This window comes from Bombina bombina, chromosome 2, assembly GCF_027579735.1.
Source record: "Bombina bombina isolate aBomBom1 chromosome 2, aBomBom1.pri, whole genome shotgun sequence".
Classification (NCBI taxonomy): domain Eukaryota; kingdom Metazoa; phylum Chordata; class Amphibia; order Anura; family Bombinatoridae; genus Bombina; species Bombina bombina.
In genome coordinates, this window is record NC_069500.1 from 975,184,602 (window position 1) to 975,202,833 (window position 18,232).

Below are 18,232 nucleotides of genomic sequence, written 5' to 3' on the forward strand. Positions count from 1 at the left end.
CCAGTCTGTCCCTGTACTGACCAGCCAGGGATAGATACGTGCAGAATGCCAATGGTCAAGCTAATTCAGGTCCAGTTAGTCACAGACTCCACAGTGCACACTGCACTGCAAGTTGCAACTCACACGCATCCTGCCTTAGCCCATCGTATTAAAAGTGCTTCTGCACAGGGGTTGTGACAGCCAGTGTTCAGGGTGGCAGCACTCAGAGGGAAGGCTATTATAGCAGACTGGGGACACATACAGTATTCATGGCATCATCATGTAAACCAATGTAATGTCCAAGTCATGCGGCCCTGGCAAAAAACATGAGTGCTAGCCAGGCTAGCAGTTTAACTGCCAGCCAACTAGCACTTATATTAGCATTTTAATGAGTGAACTGAACTCAGCTATTTACTGCCACCTAGTGGCTGTGATAATTTTATCTGTCACTTCTATAGCAGTAGTTTTTCTCAAAGTACACATTTCAGCCAGTTAGAAAGAGTTGGTGCCTGGGTCTGGAGGAGCATTGGTAGATATGCTTAACTAAATATTACTGTGTTACTATGTGAGGGTGATCTTCCTGTTTGTCTACATATTACTGTGTGTATATGTGAGGGTGATCTCCCTGCTTAACTACATATTACTGTGTGACTATGTGAGGGTGATCTCTCTACTTAACTACATATTACTGTGTGACTATGTGAGGGTGATCTCTCAGCTTAACTACATATTACTGTGTGACTATGTGAAGGTGATCTCCCTGCTTAACTAAATATTACTGTGTTACTATGTGAGGGTGATCTCCCTGTTTATCTACATTTTACTGTGTGACTATGTGAGGGTGATCTCTCTGCTTAACTACATATTACTGTGTGACTATGTGAGGGTGATAACTCTGCTTAACTACATATTATTGTGTGACTATGTGAGGGTGATCTCTCTGCTTATCTACATATTACTGTGTGACTATGTGAGGGTGATCTCCCTGTTTATCTACATATTACTGTGTGTGTATGTGAGGGTGATCTCCCGGCTTAACTACATATTACTGTGTGACTATGTGAGGGTGATCTCTCTGCTTAACTAAATATTATTGTGACTATGTGAGGGTGATCTCCCTGCTTATCTACATATTAATATGTGAGGGTGATCTCTCTGCTTAACTACATATTACTGTGTGACTATGTGAGGCTTATCTCCCTGCTTAACTACATATTACTGTATGAATATGTGAGGGTGATCTCCCTGTTTAACTACATATTACTGTGTGACTATGTGAGGGTGAGCTCTCTGCTTAACTAAATATTACTGTGTGACTATGTGAGGGTGATCTCCCTGCTTGTCTACATATTACTATGTGAGGGTGATCTCTCTGCTTAACTACATATTACTGTGTGACTATGTGAGGGTGATCTCGCTGCTTAACTACATATTGCTGTGTGACTATGTGAGGGTGATCTCCCTGCTTATCTACATATTACTCTGTGCCTATGTGAGGGAGATCTCCCTGCTTATCTACATATTACTATGTGAGGGTGATCTCTCTGCTTAACTACATATTACTGTGTGACTATGTGAGGGTGATCTCGCTGCTTATCTACATATTACTGTGTGACTATGTGAGGGAGATCTCCCTGCTTAACTACATATTACTGTGTGACTGTGAGTGTGATCGCCCTGCTTATCTGCATATTACTGTTTGTGTATCATTTATCATTACACTGTTTTTGCCATATACAGACATTATTTAGCATTGAAAATTACACATTTTCAAATTTGAAGGTTCAGAATTCCCATGACAGGTCATACAGATTATTTACTGACATACACAAAAGCATTCCTTCCTAGTTAAGAATAATGGAAAATAGTTTGCATTATTTTTTCATTATTTATTTTGCCCATGTAATTTAGCAATTAAAATTGAAAAATCTTTCATGTTTCAGATAAAAATACAATATTGAACAACTTTACATTTTTCTTCTGTTATCTAATTTGCTTTTTTCTCTTGGTATCCTTTGAAAAGTATACCTAGGTAGGCTCAGGCGAAGCAATATACTACTTGGAGCTAGCTGCTGATAGGTGGTTGCACATATATGCCTCTTGTCAGTGGCTTATATAATGTGTTCAGTTAGCACCCAGTAGTACATTACTGCATATCCTTCAACTAGCGCTGCGGAATCTGTTGGTGCTCTACAAATAACCGATAATAACAAAGGATACCAAGAGAATGAAGCAAATGTAATAACAGCAGTAAATTAAACCTGAAACCTGCCAATTTAATCGTAAATTTAAGCTGCCTCTGTATATGTGTTTCTCGGGTGTATCATAGCCAGTAGTGCCTCACCAGCCTCTGGCCTCACCGCACATCACTGATATATACACATATATACTGTATATATATATATATATATATATATATATATATATATATATATGTGTGTATATATATATATACACACACACACATATATATACATATATATATATATATACACACTGTATATATATATATCCTGTATTAGGCTACAATATGTGATTTTGTAAAATTTTGGGATGGTGGTGTGCCACAGGATTTTTTAATGTAAAAAAGTGTGCCACAGCAAAAAAAAGGTTGCAAATCACTGACTTAAAGGACCAGTCATTCAGTCGTCAGCATATGCATATGCAGTGGTTATGCATATACTGTAGATCACACATATATGGGGCTTACTCCACACGCTGTGTAAATCTAGCCCCTTGATTGGTCCAATATGACACACCTCTATACCGGGCTATTTTGGCTGCGCTGAGAATGATGACAGTTTTACAGCACTTCTCCTGACTCCTGAGGTTGTTATTACGTATCAGCCAAACAGCATGTTTACATACACTGACTAGCTCTAGGCTCTATTGTTTCTACATACTTGTTGTTGCTACGGTACATTTAGAACTTACTTGCATTTCTTATTGTGCTGTATTCTTTTGTCTGACTGGGGGTTGGGCGCTCCTCTACAGGGAGTGCAGAATTATTAGGCAAGTTGTTGAGGATTAATTTTATTATTGAACAACAACCATGTTCTCAATGAACCCAAAAAACTCATTAATATCAAAGCTGAATAGTTTTGGAAGTAGTTTTTAGTTTGTTTTTAGTTATAGCTATTTTAGGGGGATATCTGTGTGTGCAGGTGACTATTACTGTGCATAATTATTAGGCAACTTAACAAAAAACAAATATATACCCATTTCAATTATTTATTTTTACCAGTGAAACCAATATAACATCTCAACATTCACAAATATACATTTCTGACATTCAAAAACAAAACAAAAACAAATCAGGGACCAATATAGCCACCTTTCTTTGCAAGGACACTCAAAAGCCTGCCATCCATGGATTCTGTCAGTGTTTTGATCTGTTCACCATCAACATTGCGTGCAGCAGCAACCACAGCCTCCCAGACACTGTTCAGAGAGGTGTACTGTTTTCCCTCCTTGTAAATCTCACATTTGATGATGGACCACAGGTTCTCAATGGGGTTCAGATCAGGTGAACAAGGAGGCCATGATATTAGATTTTCTTCTTTTATACCCTTTCTTGCCAGCCACGCTGTGGAGTACTTGGACGCGTGTGATGGAGCATTGTCCTGCATGAAAATCATGTTTTTCTTGAAGGATGCAGACTTCTTCCTGTACCACTGCTTGAAGAAGGCGTCTTCCAGAAACTGGCAGTAGGACTGGGAGTTGAGCTTGACTCCATCCTCAACCCGAAAAGGCCCCACAAGCTCATCTTTGATGATACCAGCCCAAACCAGTACTCCACCTCCACCTTGCTGGCGTCTGAGTCGGACTGGAGCTCTCTGCCCTTTACCAATCCAGCCACGGGCCCATCCATCTGGCCCATCAAGACTCACTCTCATTTCATCAGTCCATAAAACCTTAGAAAAATCAGTCTTGAGATATTTCTTGGCCCAGTCTTGACGTTTCAGCTTGTGTGTCTTGTTCAGTGGTGGTCGTCTTTCAGCCTTTCTTACCTTGGCCATGTCTCTGAGTATTGCACACCTTGTGCTTTTGGGCACTCCAGTGATGTTGCAGCTCTGAAATATGGCCAAACTGGTGGCAAGTGGCATCTTGGCAGCTGCACGCTTGACTTTTCTCAGTTCATGGGCAGTTATTTTGCGCCTTGGTTTTTCCACACGCTTCTTGCGACCCTGTTGACTATTTTGAATGAAACACTTGATTGTTCAATGATCACGCTTCAGAAGCTTTGCAATTTTAAGAGTGCTGCATCCCTCTGCAAGATATCTCACTATTTTTTACTTTTCTGAGCCTGTCAAGTCCTTCTTTTGACCCATTTTGCTAAAGGAAAGGAAGTTGCCTAATAATTATGCACACCTGATATAGGGTGTTGATGTCATTAGACCACACCCCTTCTCATTACAGAGATGCACATCACCTAATATGCTTAATTGGTAGTAGGCTTTCGAGCCTATACAGCTTGGAGTAAGACAACATGCATAAAGAGGATGATGTGGTCAAAATACTCATTTGCCTAATAATTCTGCACTCCCTGTATGTTTCTATACTCTTGATTGGCCACATTATGCCTCGCCCTGTTTTGTGGGGGCCGTTGTTGTTAGGTATGGTTGCTATGGCAACCAACCTGCTGGCCTTGACTATTGTAAGGCGTATAATGGCTTATAAAGGCACTGATTACACACTTCTCCTGGGGCTATATATATATATATATATATATATATATATATATATATATATATTAGACAGCTATCTAAGCCAGTTATTTATTACTAAGCACAGAAATTGGTGTGTTACATTTTGTGATATATATATATGTATATATATATATATATATATATATATATATATAAAACTATTTTACATAACTAGTCCGTGAACCCCCATTTGAGTAACCCACGAGCCGCCACTGGCTTATAGGTGCTTCATTCTAATGGTCAGTAAGCATTAAACGCTGTGACACACTGAGAGCGTCGCACAGCGTGATGATGTGACTTTGCGCGCTCAGTGTGTCCTGCCTTTTTCATCTCTGTGCGCTCATCCGCTTCAGGTCACGTAGCTGAGCGCTCAATGTTGAAACATTTGAACTTCAGAAGCGATGCAAAGCAGCACGAAGCAGCTGCTTCCACTCGCGCTGCATCGCTTGCAGTGTGTCACAGCCTTAACAGCTAATAAGCATTGATGGAAAGTGCCAATAAGGAAACAACTGTTAGCAAGAAGTTCACAGTTTACATTTTAAAGCTATTACTTCATATTTCCTGCAAAAGCAAAAAAAAAGACTAGCACACTGATGTTTCATATACATCATATAAACCTTTTAGGTACAAAATCCAAGTGGCAGTCTAGTGATAAAATGTATGAATTTAAATTTAGAATCTAATGTTTTACTCAAGTGATGCACAAAAACCGCAATGCCGATCCGTGAGTGTTGTGCATTATTATTTTACTAGTAAGCATGTGGTTACTTCAGGAAAAAGTCCATATGAACATTGCAATTCTTACACGTGATAGAGACTTTATAGAGGATAATTTGTTTTGAACAGGTCCAAGGTATTGAATTTAAAAAGACCAAAAACCAAAATCCCATATAATGTATTTCATATGGGAATTCAGACTGACTGACAAGAAGGCCAAAATTAGAAACCATAAATCATTTATTTCATAAAGCCATTTTAAGCATTCTTCTAGAGGGCAAAACTATGTCACCCTCTGCACTAGCTGTTATGGCCCTTGTAAAAAAAAAAAAAATGAAGAATCTGTATGTTCTGGTGGGGACTTCTAGTGGGTGAGCAAACAAGGTGGCCCTAACTCAAAAAGAATCCTCTAGAGGGGAGGGACAGCAGATAGATGTAGATAGCAGGTTTTCTTCTTGTGAAAGTGCAACACTCTAAGATCTGTGCAAATCCATATCTTAGTGTGCTGCACCTTCACAAGAAGAAATCTGGCTGGTGGTGGCCATATTAAGTATGTGTTTGCTTCTTAATAGTCTGAATGCACATGCCTACTAAATATTATTATTATTATTATTCATTAGGGCTGTGTACTTTTTAACAATAGCATATGTTCACATTTTCAAAGTGAACATTTTATAAGTGAGGCATTAATTTTTAAGAATTATACAAGAATTACACTCAATACTCTCCACACTGCTGGTTACTAACTATCAAACTGCCTACTGACATCTGCTAAGGAATGCTGAGTTAACCTACTGTCTCTTCTGCTTTCAGGTACGTGAACTCAGGCCCTGCACTGATATCTTGCTATTCCCTGCATTTCTGTCATTTTACAACAAATCCCTCTTTTTGGTACGTGAACTCAGGCCCTGCACTGATATCTTGCTATTCCCTGCATTTCTGTCATTTTACAACAAATCCCTCTTTTTGGTACGTGAACTCAGGCCCTGCACTGATATCTTGCTATTCCCTGCATTTCTGTCATTTTACAACAAATCCCTCTTTTTGGTACGTGAACTCAGGCCCTGCACTGATATCTTGCTATTCCCTGCATTTCTGTCATTTTACAACAAATCCCTCTTTTTGGTACGTGAACTCAGGCCCTGCACTGATATCTTGCTATTCCCTGCATTTCTGTCATTTTACAACAAATCCCTCTTTTTGGTACGTGAACTCAGGCCCTGCACTGATATCTTGCTATTCCCTGCATTTCTGTCATTTTACAACAAATCCCTCTGTGTTTGAGCAATTGAATTTAGTCTGTTAAAATAAAGTCCTGCATTTTTTAAATTATTTTTTCCCAATGTCTCAATTCTAATGTCTAGTTAATTGCCATGTGATGCTCACTCCTTATCAATACTTGCTATAACTCTAAAATTTATAGTTTTCTTATGTCACAGTTTTAACCCCCTCCAAATTTTATTGTCTGTTTACTTAACTCATCTCACCCTGACCAGACTCTAACATTCCAATTGGCCTTACCAACTGTCTTTGATTAGCAATTAAGTACATTTAGTGGACTCAGCTGACTGCCCTACCTGTATATATTTCAGACTAGTTAGGGGATGTGCATTGCACAGGGGTTTGTGCATTGGTAACAGGGCTGTGTACTTTTTAACAATAGCATATGTTCACATTTTCAAAGTGAACATTTTATAAGTGAGGCATTAATTTTTAAGAATTATACAAGAATTGAACAAGGATTGGGCAAGGGGCAAGACACAAGGCAAGTACTCTTGTATTACTATGTTTTATTTATATCATTGTATCCTCTTGCAAGTGCTGCTGTAACACTGTGTCTTATGTGTTTACTTGGTTCCCACTTTCAGAATAATGCTCAATATCTTCATATTCCTTTTTGCCACCTCTTGTCTCTACAACAAACTACATTACTCAGTTACTCCTTTTCCCTCTCCACCTGCACTGTTCATTAGCCCATCTCTCTTATACTCACCTTACTTTTGTACTCATGAACTCTACTTATTCCTAAATACTCTCTCTCCCCCCTGCACTTCAGTTAAACAACAGTCTCATTACTGCAATTCTGCTTCTCATCTCATGTCACTCTCCCTCTTGCTCATACTAGCTGCTGGCGACATCTCCCCTAATCCTGGTCCCTCATAACCTCCTAACCTTTCACATCCTTGTGTGCCTTTCAATAGACTTCAAAAACTAAACTCTGGTAACCTTAATCGCATTCCTCTTACATCTAAAACCCCCTCCCCCTTCATTTGTGCACTATGGAACTCTCGCTCTGTTTGCAACAAGCTAACTTCTATCCATGATCTCTTTATCTCCCACTCTCTTAACCTTCTGGCTCTTACAGAAACCTGGCTCTCTGCTTCAGACACAGCATCCACTGCTGCACTGTCACATGGGGGTCTCCATTTCAGCCACACTCCTAGGTCTGGCAATAGACAAGGAGGTGGTGTCGGTATTTTACTTTCCTCTCGTTGCACCTTCCAACAAATACAGCCCTTCTCTTCACTCACATTTTCTTCATTTGAAGCACGCATGATTCGGTTATTCTCTCCCCTCTCTATACGTGTTGCAGTCATATACCGCCCCCCTGGCTCCCCAACTCAATTTTTAGATCACTTTGCTGCCTGGCTTCCTTATTTCCTTTCCTCAGACACCCCTGCCCTCATTCTTAGCGACTTCAACATCCCCATTAACAATCCCACTGCCTCATCTGCTAAACAACTTCTGCAACTCACTTCCTCTTTCGGTCTGTCACAATGGACTGATTCTCCCACTCACAAAGACGGTCACTCCCTTGACCTGATCTTTAGCTATCGATGCACTCTCTCAAACTTCTCAAACTCCCCTTTTCCTCTTTCTGACCACCATCTCCTTACCTGCAACATATCATCCCTTCCTACAACTCTCCCACCTTCTACTCCTCACACCAAACTTCACAGAAGCATTAGGTCTTTAGATCAGCAACAACTTGCTAATTCCCTTCAACCGCTCCTCTCATCCTTCTCCTCCTTTTCCTGCCCTGAACAATCTATCTGCCACTATAATTCCACCCTTATATCCGTCCTTGACAATCTCGCCCCTCTTACCACTGCTAGGAAATCACACACTCATCCCCAGCCCTGGCATACTCCTCTGACACGGTACCTACGCAGATGTTCCCGTACTGCTGAACGGCATTGGAGAAAATCACGGAGTTCAGCTGATTTTCTTCATTACAAATTCATCTTGAACTCCTACTACTCTGCCCTTAATCTCCACAAGCAACACTACTTCTCTACTCTTATCTCTAATCTTTCTTCAAATCCAAAACGTCTGTTCTCCACTTTCAATAGTCTCCTCCGCCCTCCCCCACTTCCTAATACAACTTCTCTGTCAGCTCAAGACTTTGCCAGTCACTTCATTAACAAAATTGATTCCATCAGACATGAAATCAGCTCTCAACACAATTCCATTCTCTCCCCCCCTCAAATACTCTCACTCAACCACAACCCTCATAACCTGAAACTTAGTTCATTCTCCCCTGTTACTGAGGACGAAGTTTCAGCACTTATACTGCGCTCTCACCTCACTACCTGTCCCCTTGACCCTATCCCCTCACAGCTGCTCCCCTCTCTCTCTGCTACCCTTACCCCTATACTAACACACATTTTCAACCTCTCCCTCAGCACTGGTACATTTCCCTCATCATTGAAACATGCACTGGTCACACCTATCCTCAAAAAACCTTCCCTTGATCCTACCTCCCCATCCAACTACCGCCCAATTTCCCTCCTCCCTCTTGCTTCAAAGCTTCTCGAAAAACTAGTATATGCACGCCTATCCCATTTCCTTACGTTAAACTCCCTTCTTGACCCGCTGCAATCTGGATTTCGTCCCTATCACTCCACAGAGACAGCTATTGTTAAGGTCACCAACGACCTACTTACAGCTAAATCAAAAGGCCACTTCTCTCTGCTTATCCTCCTTGATCTGTCCTCAGCCTTTGACACTGTCGACCACCCTCTTTTGCTCCAAACCCTCCAATCCTTCGGCATCTGTGACACAGCCCTTTCGTGGCTCTCTTCCTACCTGTCAAACCGTACCTTCAGTGTAGCCTTCTCTGGGGCCTCCTCTGCCCCGTCACCCCTTTCTGTCGGAGTACCGCAAGGCTCTGTCCTCGGTCCCCTTCTCTTCTCAATCTATACGTCATCACTAGGTTCCCTTATTAAGTCCCACAGTTTCCAATATCATCTGTATGCCGATGACACCCAAATCTACTTCTCTGCACCAGAACTATCTCCTTCCTTGCTAACCCGTGTCACTAACTGTCTTTCTCACATCTCTTCCTGGATGTCCTCTCACTACCTCAAGCTAAATCTCTCCAAAACTGAGCTCCTCATTTTCCCCCCTTCTTCCAAAATCTCCACCCCCAATATCTCTATAACTGTCGACAACTCCATCATTACCCCTACCCCGCATGCCCGATGTCTCGGGGTCACATTTGACTCAAATCTTTCCTTCACTCCTCACATTCAGTCCTTGGCTACAGCCTGCCGCTTCCACCTTAAAAACATCTCTAAAATTAGACACTTCCTTACACAAGACACAACTAAGATTTTAATCCACTCTCTCATTCTTTCCCGCCTTGATTACTGCAACTCTGTCCTCTCTGGTCTCCCCTCCTACCGCCTAGCTCCTTTACAATCCATAATGAATGCCTCTGCCAGACTCATCTTCCTTACACGTCGCTCTTCATCTGCTGCGCCTCTCTGCCAATCCCTTCACTGGCTTCCTCTTGCCTCTAGGATCAAACACAAAACTCTCACTCTTACATACAAAGCCCTCAACTGCACTGCTCCCCGCTACATCTCAGACCTTGTCTCCAGATACTCTCCCTCCCGTCCCCTTCGCTCTGCTCATGACCTCCTACTCTCCTCCTCTCTTGTCACCTCATCACACTCCCGTTTACAGGACTTCTCCAGACTGGCTCCCATCTTATGGAACTCTCTGCCTCGCTCCACAAGACTCTCTTCTAGTTTTAAAAGCTTCAAGTGCTCCCTAAAGACTCTACTGTTCAGGGACGCATACAACCTACGCTAACCTTTCCTAATACCAGTTCCTCTCCTCCACTGCAATCCCCTGAACCCTCTTAGCATGTAAGCCTAAAAGTCCAGCTGTCCGTAGATCACCTTCTTAGAGCTGACTACAACAGTGCAACTCTTGGCAGGGCCCTCTACCCTATAATTGTTTTGTTGTACTCCCCCTTTGTTTATAGCGCTGCGGAATCTGTTGGCGCTCTACAAATAACCGATAATAATAATAATAATAATAATTATTATTATTATTATTATTATTATTATTATGAGCCCTTAAAGGGACAGCCAAGTCAAAATTAAACTTTAATATCCAATTCACTTTTAATTTAAAATTTGCTTTGTTAGTATCCTTTAGAGCAAATCTAGGTAGACTCATGTTATACACTGTTGCAAGTATTGCTGACATACATTTCTAAAGATGCTTTTAAAGGTCCTATCTGCCTGCCTAGGTTTACTCTTTAACAAAAAGATACCAAGAAAACAAAGTAAATTTGATACCGGAAGCAAATTGAAATTATTATTTTTTTTATTGCATGATCTATTGAAACCATGAAGGTTTACATTTTAACAATACTGTTCCTTAAAGGCTCCAAAAATATTGACCTGTGGTCCCAATGTTGTAGGAAGTTGTCATTACTATTTTACTGAATATATAAGGAGGTAGATTTATTAAGCAGACGATGCTACATTCTAGGCCCATCGTTTCAGGCTCGTAAGACCGCTGCTCTTTAACTTCTCTGCCACCAAAATCATCCCAATCCTATACGATCGGGATGATTGACGCATTTTTACTAGAAATGCTTGTGCAATGATAAATGCCGGCAGCATATGATGTCGGCATTTAGCGAGGTCGCTACAGCAAAACAAGTCCGCTCGACCTTTAGTAAATCTACCCCAAGGTGTCAGCAGTCAAAAAAGTAACATCCCAAATTTAGTTATAATAACTATTTCCTTTATTATTCTATATACTCAAAATGGGCAAGTGGAATTTACATTAAAAATATAGTTTAATATAGATGTATACTCACCATTCACATTCTCTTTAGCTGCATGATTTTTTGATTTTGTGTTCTTAATTTGAATGAATAGCGAGCAAAACCCAGATGCACTTTCTTCTCCCAGACAATCAATGATGTCTAATAATTTTCTCACTTGTTTTCTGGGCCCACGTTCATACACCACATCTTCATAATCATCTTTTGAGATCAATTGTTTTTGTAAAGCATGTTCCACAATGCAATCAATAGATCTTTCAAGTTCTTCTACAAGTCTTTCACGGAATCTTTTCAAAAATGACAATGACGTTTCTCTGGACAGAAAACAATGTATAATATACAGTGAAATACATAGAAGTACAAAGTGATTGCAAGTGATATATGTATTCTGTTAATATTAATATTTAATTTCAAATTGGGAAAGCTCAATGCTGTAGTTGAATTTTAATTGTAATATCAATTAAGAAGCAACGTTAACATATTTATGCTTCCATAGCCTCCACCACTCTCTCTCTGCTACAGCCGTCTCTTATATTCATTTTGCAGTACACTTCTATATATATTCATAACCCACCAATATTCATCCACCTGACTAGATATAATGCCCAACAAACCCACCCCGTCCTATCTATGAATGTGTTCATTCCAAATTCACCATTTCAACTTCTGAAGAATAACTTTTATGTGATAATGAGAATTTGAGTTTGATGTAGGTTTTCACATCTATTTAAACACGCACAAAGTATATGTGCATGCGTGTGTATTTATATATATATATATACAGTATATATATATATATATATATATATATATATATACACATACAAAACCAATGCCATTACTCTCTTTAACTTTGTTTATAAACTATGCCTATATACAGTGTTTTGAGATGGTAGAAAATTGTATATGTGTGTGTGTGTATATATATATATATATATATATATATATACACTGGTACAAAGTATCAAGGTTATTTAGAATTGCATGTATAAGCTGTATTAAGACAAAAGCCCCTGTGGTAATTCTCTAAAGGCAGATTTTACTTTGAGAAAAGTGTGTCTCATAAAAGGGTGTTCCCTGCTTTTAAGTATGTGAAGGCGATGCATACATTATAATAGGACTCATAAACAATTATAATTTAAAAAACATATAAAGCAAATCAGTTAACTATAAATCAATTAAATATTGAGTTACAAAAATTGCAATAAAAATTGTATTGCTTAATCAGTTTAAAAAAATGCAATAAAACTGTTTTGCAAAAATCATGATTTCATGGAAAATTAAAATTTGTAATGAAATTATGCAGGAAAAAAAAATATTTAATGTACACAGTACAAATCATAATAAAACTACAATGTGCAAAAAACGCTGTGAAATTCATATTTATAATAAAAATGTAAAATATATTGCTTTCCTTATAGTTAAATAAGTTTCCCCGCTTCTGCTAGTGGACTGAATAGAGACGTTCCAAGGGTGTAGCTGACATTTCTCTTTTTTACGGAGGAATTATCAAAACATTTTCCCCGTGGGTAAAGGGGATTCAGTAAAGCGCTAGGGTCTGGATATCAAACACCTTACAGAAAATGAATAGATCCTTCTTTCTATTCAAGGCAATGTATACAATGAAACAGATAGTAAGGGCGCTAATAGCTAAAGAGATCAAGAAAAAAACGAGTATGTATTTTAGCTAAAATTAGCAGCATCAGTTATGGATTCCTTATAGCCAAAAATATACAACAAATGTGGAATAGTATATATTGAGACAGATAATAAGGGCGCTTATAAAAAAATAATAATATTGGGGAAGTGTAATCACCCAAAATTAGCAGCAGTGATTGAAAAGGTCTTTACAGCTCAAATTAACAACAAATATATATGGTCATGCATACTAATATTTTTTCACATATGTGAATATTCAATAAGCAAATTTATTTTTTTGTTTGTGTTTTATCACACATATTTTTGCATATCCACATACTCATTAAGGCCTAGATTTGGAGTTTGGCGGTAGCCGTGAAAACCAGGGTTAGAGGCTCCAAACGCTGGTTTTAGGCTACCTCCGGTATTTGGAGTCACTCAAAAAAGGGTCTAACGCTCACTTTTCAGCCGCGACTTTTCCATACCGCAGATCCCCTTACGTCAATTGCGTATCCTATCTTTTCAATGGGATTTTTCTAACTCCGGTATTTAGAGTCGTGTCTGAAGTGAGCGCTAGAAATCTAACGACAAAACTCCAGCCGCAGAAAAAAGTCAGTAGTTAAGAGCTTTCTGGGCTAACGCCGGTTCATAAAGCTCTTAACTACTGTGCTCTAAAGTACACTAACACCCATAAACTACCTATGTACCCCTAAACCGAGGCCTCCCCACATCGCCGCCACTCGATTTAATTTTTTTAACCCCTAATCTGCCGACCGCCACCTACGTTATCCTTATGTACCCCTAATCTGCTGCCCCTTACACCGCCGACCCCTATATTATATTTATTAACCCCTAACCTGCCCCCCACAACGTCGCCTCCACCTGCCTACACTTATTAACCCCTAATCTGCCGAGCAGACCGCACCGCTATCATAATAAAGTTATTAACCCCTAATCCGCCTCACTAACCCTATAATAAATAGTATTAACCCCTAATCTGCCCTCCCTAACATCGCCGACACCTAACTTCAAACATTAACCCCTAATCTGCCGACTGGAGCTCACCGCTATTCTAATAAATGTATTAACCCCTAAAGCTAAGTCTAACCCTAACACTAACACCCACCTAACTTAAATATAATTTAAATCTAACGAAATAAATTAACTCTTATTAAATAAATTATTCCTATTTAAAGCTAAATACTTACCTGTAAAATAAATCCTAATATAGCTACAATATAAATTATAATTATATTATAGCTATTTTAGGATTAATATTTATTTTACAGGTAACTTTGTATTTATTTTAGCCAGGTGCAATAGCTATTAAATAGTTAAGAACTATTTAATAGCTAAAATAGTTAAAATAATTACAAAATTACCTGTAAAATAAATCCTAACCTAAGTTACAATTAAACCTAACACTATACTATCATTAAATTAATTAAATAAAATACCTACAATTACCTACAATTAAACCTAACACTACACTATCAATACATTAATTAAATACAATACCTAAAAATAACTACAATGAAATAAACTAACTAAAGTACAAAAAATAAAAAAAGAACTAAGTTACAAAAAATAAAAAAATATTTACAAACATAAGAAAAATCTTACAACAATTTTAAACTAATTACACCTACTCTAAGCCCCCTAATAAAATAACAAAGCCCCCCAAAATAAAAAATGCCCTACCCTATTCTAAATTACTAAAGTTCAAAGCTCTTTTACCTTACCAGCCCTGAACAGGGCCCTTTGCGGGGCATGCCCCAAAGAATTCAGCTCTTTTGCCTGTAAAAAAAAACATACAATACCCCCCCCAACATTACAACCCACCACCCACATACCTCTAATCTAACCCAAACCCCCCTTAAATAAACCTAACACTAAGCCCCTGAAGATCTTCCTACCTTGTCTTCACCTCACCGGGTATCACACCGATCCGTCCTGGCTCCGATATCATCATCCAACCCAAGAGGGGGCTAGACATCCATCATCCGATGGCTGAAGAAGTCCAGAAGAGGGTCCAAAGTCTTCATCCTATCCGGGAAGAAGAGTAGATCAGGACCGGCAACCATCTTCTTCCAAGCGGCATCTTCTATCTTCATCCGATGAGGACCGGCTCCATCCTGAAGACCTCCACCGCGGACCCATCTTCATCCGGCGACGTCCAACTGAAGAATGACGGTTCCTTTAAGGGACGTCATCCAAGATGGCGTCCCTCGAATTCCGATTGGCTGATAGGATTCTATCAGCCAATCGGAATTAAGGTAGGAATATTCTGATTGGCTGATGGAATCAGCCAATCAGAATCAAGATCAATCCGATTGGCTGATCCAATCAGCCAATCTGATTGTTCCGATCAGCCAATAGAATGCGAGCTCAATCTGATTGGCTGATTTTTTTTCAGCTCAAACAGCCCCATTGTTTCCTATGGGGGAATCGTGCACGAGCACGTTTTTGAGGCTGGCCGCGTCCGTAAGCAACTCTGGTATCGAGAGTTGCAGTTGCGTTAAATATGCTCTACGCTCCTTTTTTGGAGCCTAACGCAGCCTTTATGTGGACTCTCAATACCAGAGTTATTTTTATGGTGCGGCCAGAAAAAAGCCAGCGTTAGCTACGCGGGTCCTTACCGACAAAACTCTAAATCTAGCCGTAAGTATGTTCTCAAACAAACGCCTAGATTTAGAGTTCTGCGTTAGCCGTCAAAACCAGCGTTAGGGGGTCCTAACGCTGGTTTTGACCTACCGCTGGTATTTAGAGTCTTGTCGGTAAGGGTCTAACGCTCACTTTCCAGCCGCGACTTTTCCATACCGCAAAACCTTTTTACGTCAATTGCGTATCCTATCTTTTCAATGGGATATTTCTAACGCTTGTATTTAGAGTCTTGGCTGAAGTGAGCGTTAGAACTCTAACGACAAGACTCCAGCCGCAGGAAAAAGTCAGGAGTTAAGAGCTTTATGGGCTTAAGCCGGTTCATAAAGCTCTTAACTACTGTGCTCTAAAGTACACTAACACCCATAAACTACCTATGTACCCCTAAACTGAGGTCCCCCCACATCGCCGCCACTCTAATAAAAAATTTTAACCCCTAATCTGCCAACCGCACACCGCCGCAACCTACATTATCCCTATGTACCCCTAATCTGCTGCCCCTAACATTGCCGACCCCTATAGTATATTTATTACCCCCTAATCTGCCCCCCCAATGTCGCCGCTACCTACTTACACTTATTAACCCCTTATCTGCCGACCGGACCTCACCGCTACTATAATAAATGTATTAACCCCTAATCCGCCTCTCTCCCGACTCAAAAACCCTATAATAAATAGTATTAACCCCTAATACATTTATTATAGTAGTGGTGAGGTCCGGTCGGCAGATTAGGGGTTAATAAGTGTAGGTAGGTAGCGGCGATGTGGGTGGGGGGGCAGATTAGGGGGTAATAAATATAATATAGGGGTCGGCGGTGTTAGGGGCAGCAGATTAGGGGTACATAAGGATAAAGTAGGTTGCGGTGGTGTACGGAGCGGCAGATTAGGGGTTTAAAATAATATGCAGGGGCCAGCGATAGCGGGGGCGGCAGATTAGGTGTTAATAAGTGTAAGGTTAGGGGTGTTTAGACTCAGGGTTCATGTTAGGGTGTTAGGTGCAGACTTAGGAAGTGTTTCCCCATAGGAAACAATGGGGCTGTGTTAGGAGCTGCACGCTGCATTTTTGCAGGTGTTAGGTTTTTTTCAAGCTCAAACTGCCCTATTGTTTCCTATGGGGGAATCGTGCATGAGCACGTTTTTGAAGCTGGCCGCGTCCATAAGCAACGCTGGTATTGAGAGTTGCAGTGGTGGTAAATATGCCTGTACGCTCCCTTTTTGGAGCCTAACGCTGCCCTTCAGACAACTCTAAATACCAGCGTTGTTTAAAAGGTGCGGGGGAAAAAAACCACGCGTAGCTAACGCACCGCTTCTAACGCAAAACTCTAAATCTAGGTGACTATTTCTTCATATTCAAACAGTGCATGCTAACAGATAAGGAGAGAATGTTGTTCCATACTACCATTATTGTTTTATGATGTGTATTTTTGTAATCTGCATATAAATGTGGAAAAGTGATATCTATATTTACTAATCCTTTTGGGGCACTATAATACTACGAAATACCTAAGTTGTGCTAAGCAAAGTAATATATAAAGATACCACCTTAAAGGGACACTGAACCCAATTATTTTCTTTCGTTATTCAGATAGCAAGAATGTAAGTTTAGATGCCGGCCCATTTTTGGTGAATAACCTGGGTTATTCTTGCTGATTGGTGGATAGATTCATCCACCAATAAAAAAGTTCTGTCCAGAGTACTGAACCAAAAAAGAAGCTTAGATGCCCTCTTTTTCAAATAAAGATAGCAAGTGAACGAAGAAAAATTGATAATAGGAGTAAATTAGAAAGTTTCTTAAAATTGCATGCTCTATCTGAATCACATTTGGGTTCAGTGTCCCTTTAAGGACTATATCCGGTAATACCATCTTAAATCCAATCAATTAAAATTGGAACCAATAAGGATAAAGCAATAAGAATGGATGAATAGCCACACTTATCTTGATAAAGCCCTCTGCTAGGGCGAAACGTGTCGAAAGCTGTGGTTTTTATTCACTTTGGAACTTGTATATTGTTCTCACCTAAGAGACGTTTTTAACCCGGGTTATTTGCTCTCTAAAATTCTACCAAGTTTGTGGCCTGCCTGCGTGGCACTAAGTGCAGATGAGGACTTTGGATCATTCTCATAGAGAAGTGTGCATCACTTTGTTTTTTCCACATTGCAGTATTGGTTTACCATGGAAATCAGAACGGCCGGATTGCTGGGCAAAGACAAGTGTCACCCATGATGTCACGTGGGGTGAACTCGCGGTTGTATTGTAAGTAAAACTTCCAGCCGAACGATACGGACCGACTCCCTAGGGATATGGGAGCTAAGGTATGAACCAAGTAACAAGAACTGTTTAACCGGAATGCGTAACCACAGGTAATATTGTTCTAAAATATTGGCACTGATTAGGTCAATGCTCTCTCCAAGGTGGGACTTTGAGGTGATTCTAGAC

General features: G+C 39.9%; 1 protein-coding gene across 1 annotated transcript in view; it reads right to left on the reverse strand.

Annotated features, from left to right (window-relative positions):
* Positions 1-18,232, reverse strand: part of LOC128649930 (NACHT, LRR and PYD domains-containing protein 3) — a 156,550-nt gene that overhangs the window by 122,995 nt on the left and 15,323 nt on the right. The window contains exon 2 of the mRNA XM_053703493.1: positions 11,530-11,810. Coding sequence (XP_053559468.1) covers positions 11,530-11,810 — 281 coding nt within the window. The remainder of the gene's footprint in view (positions 1-11,529; positions 11,811-18,232) is intronic.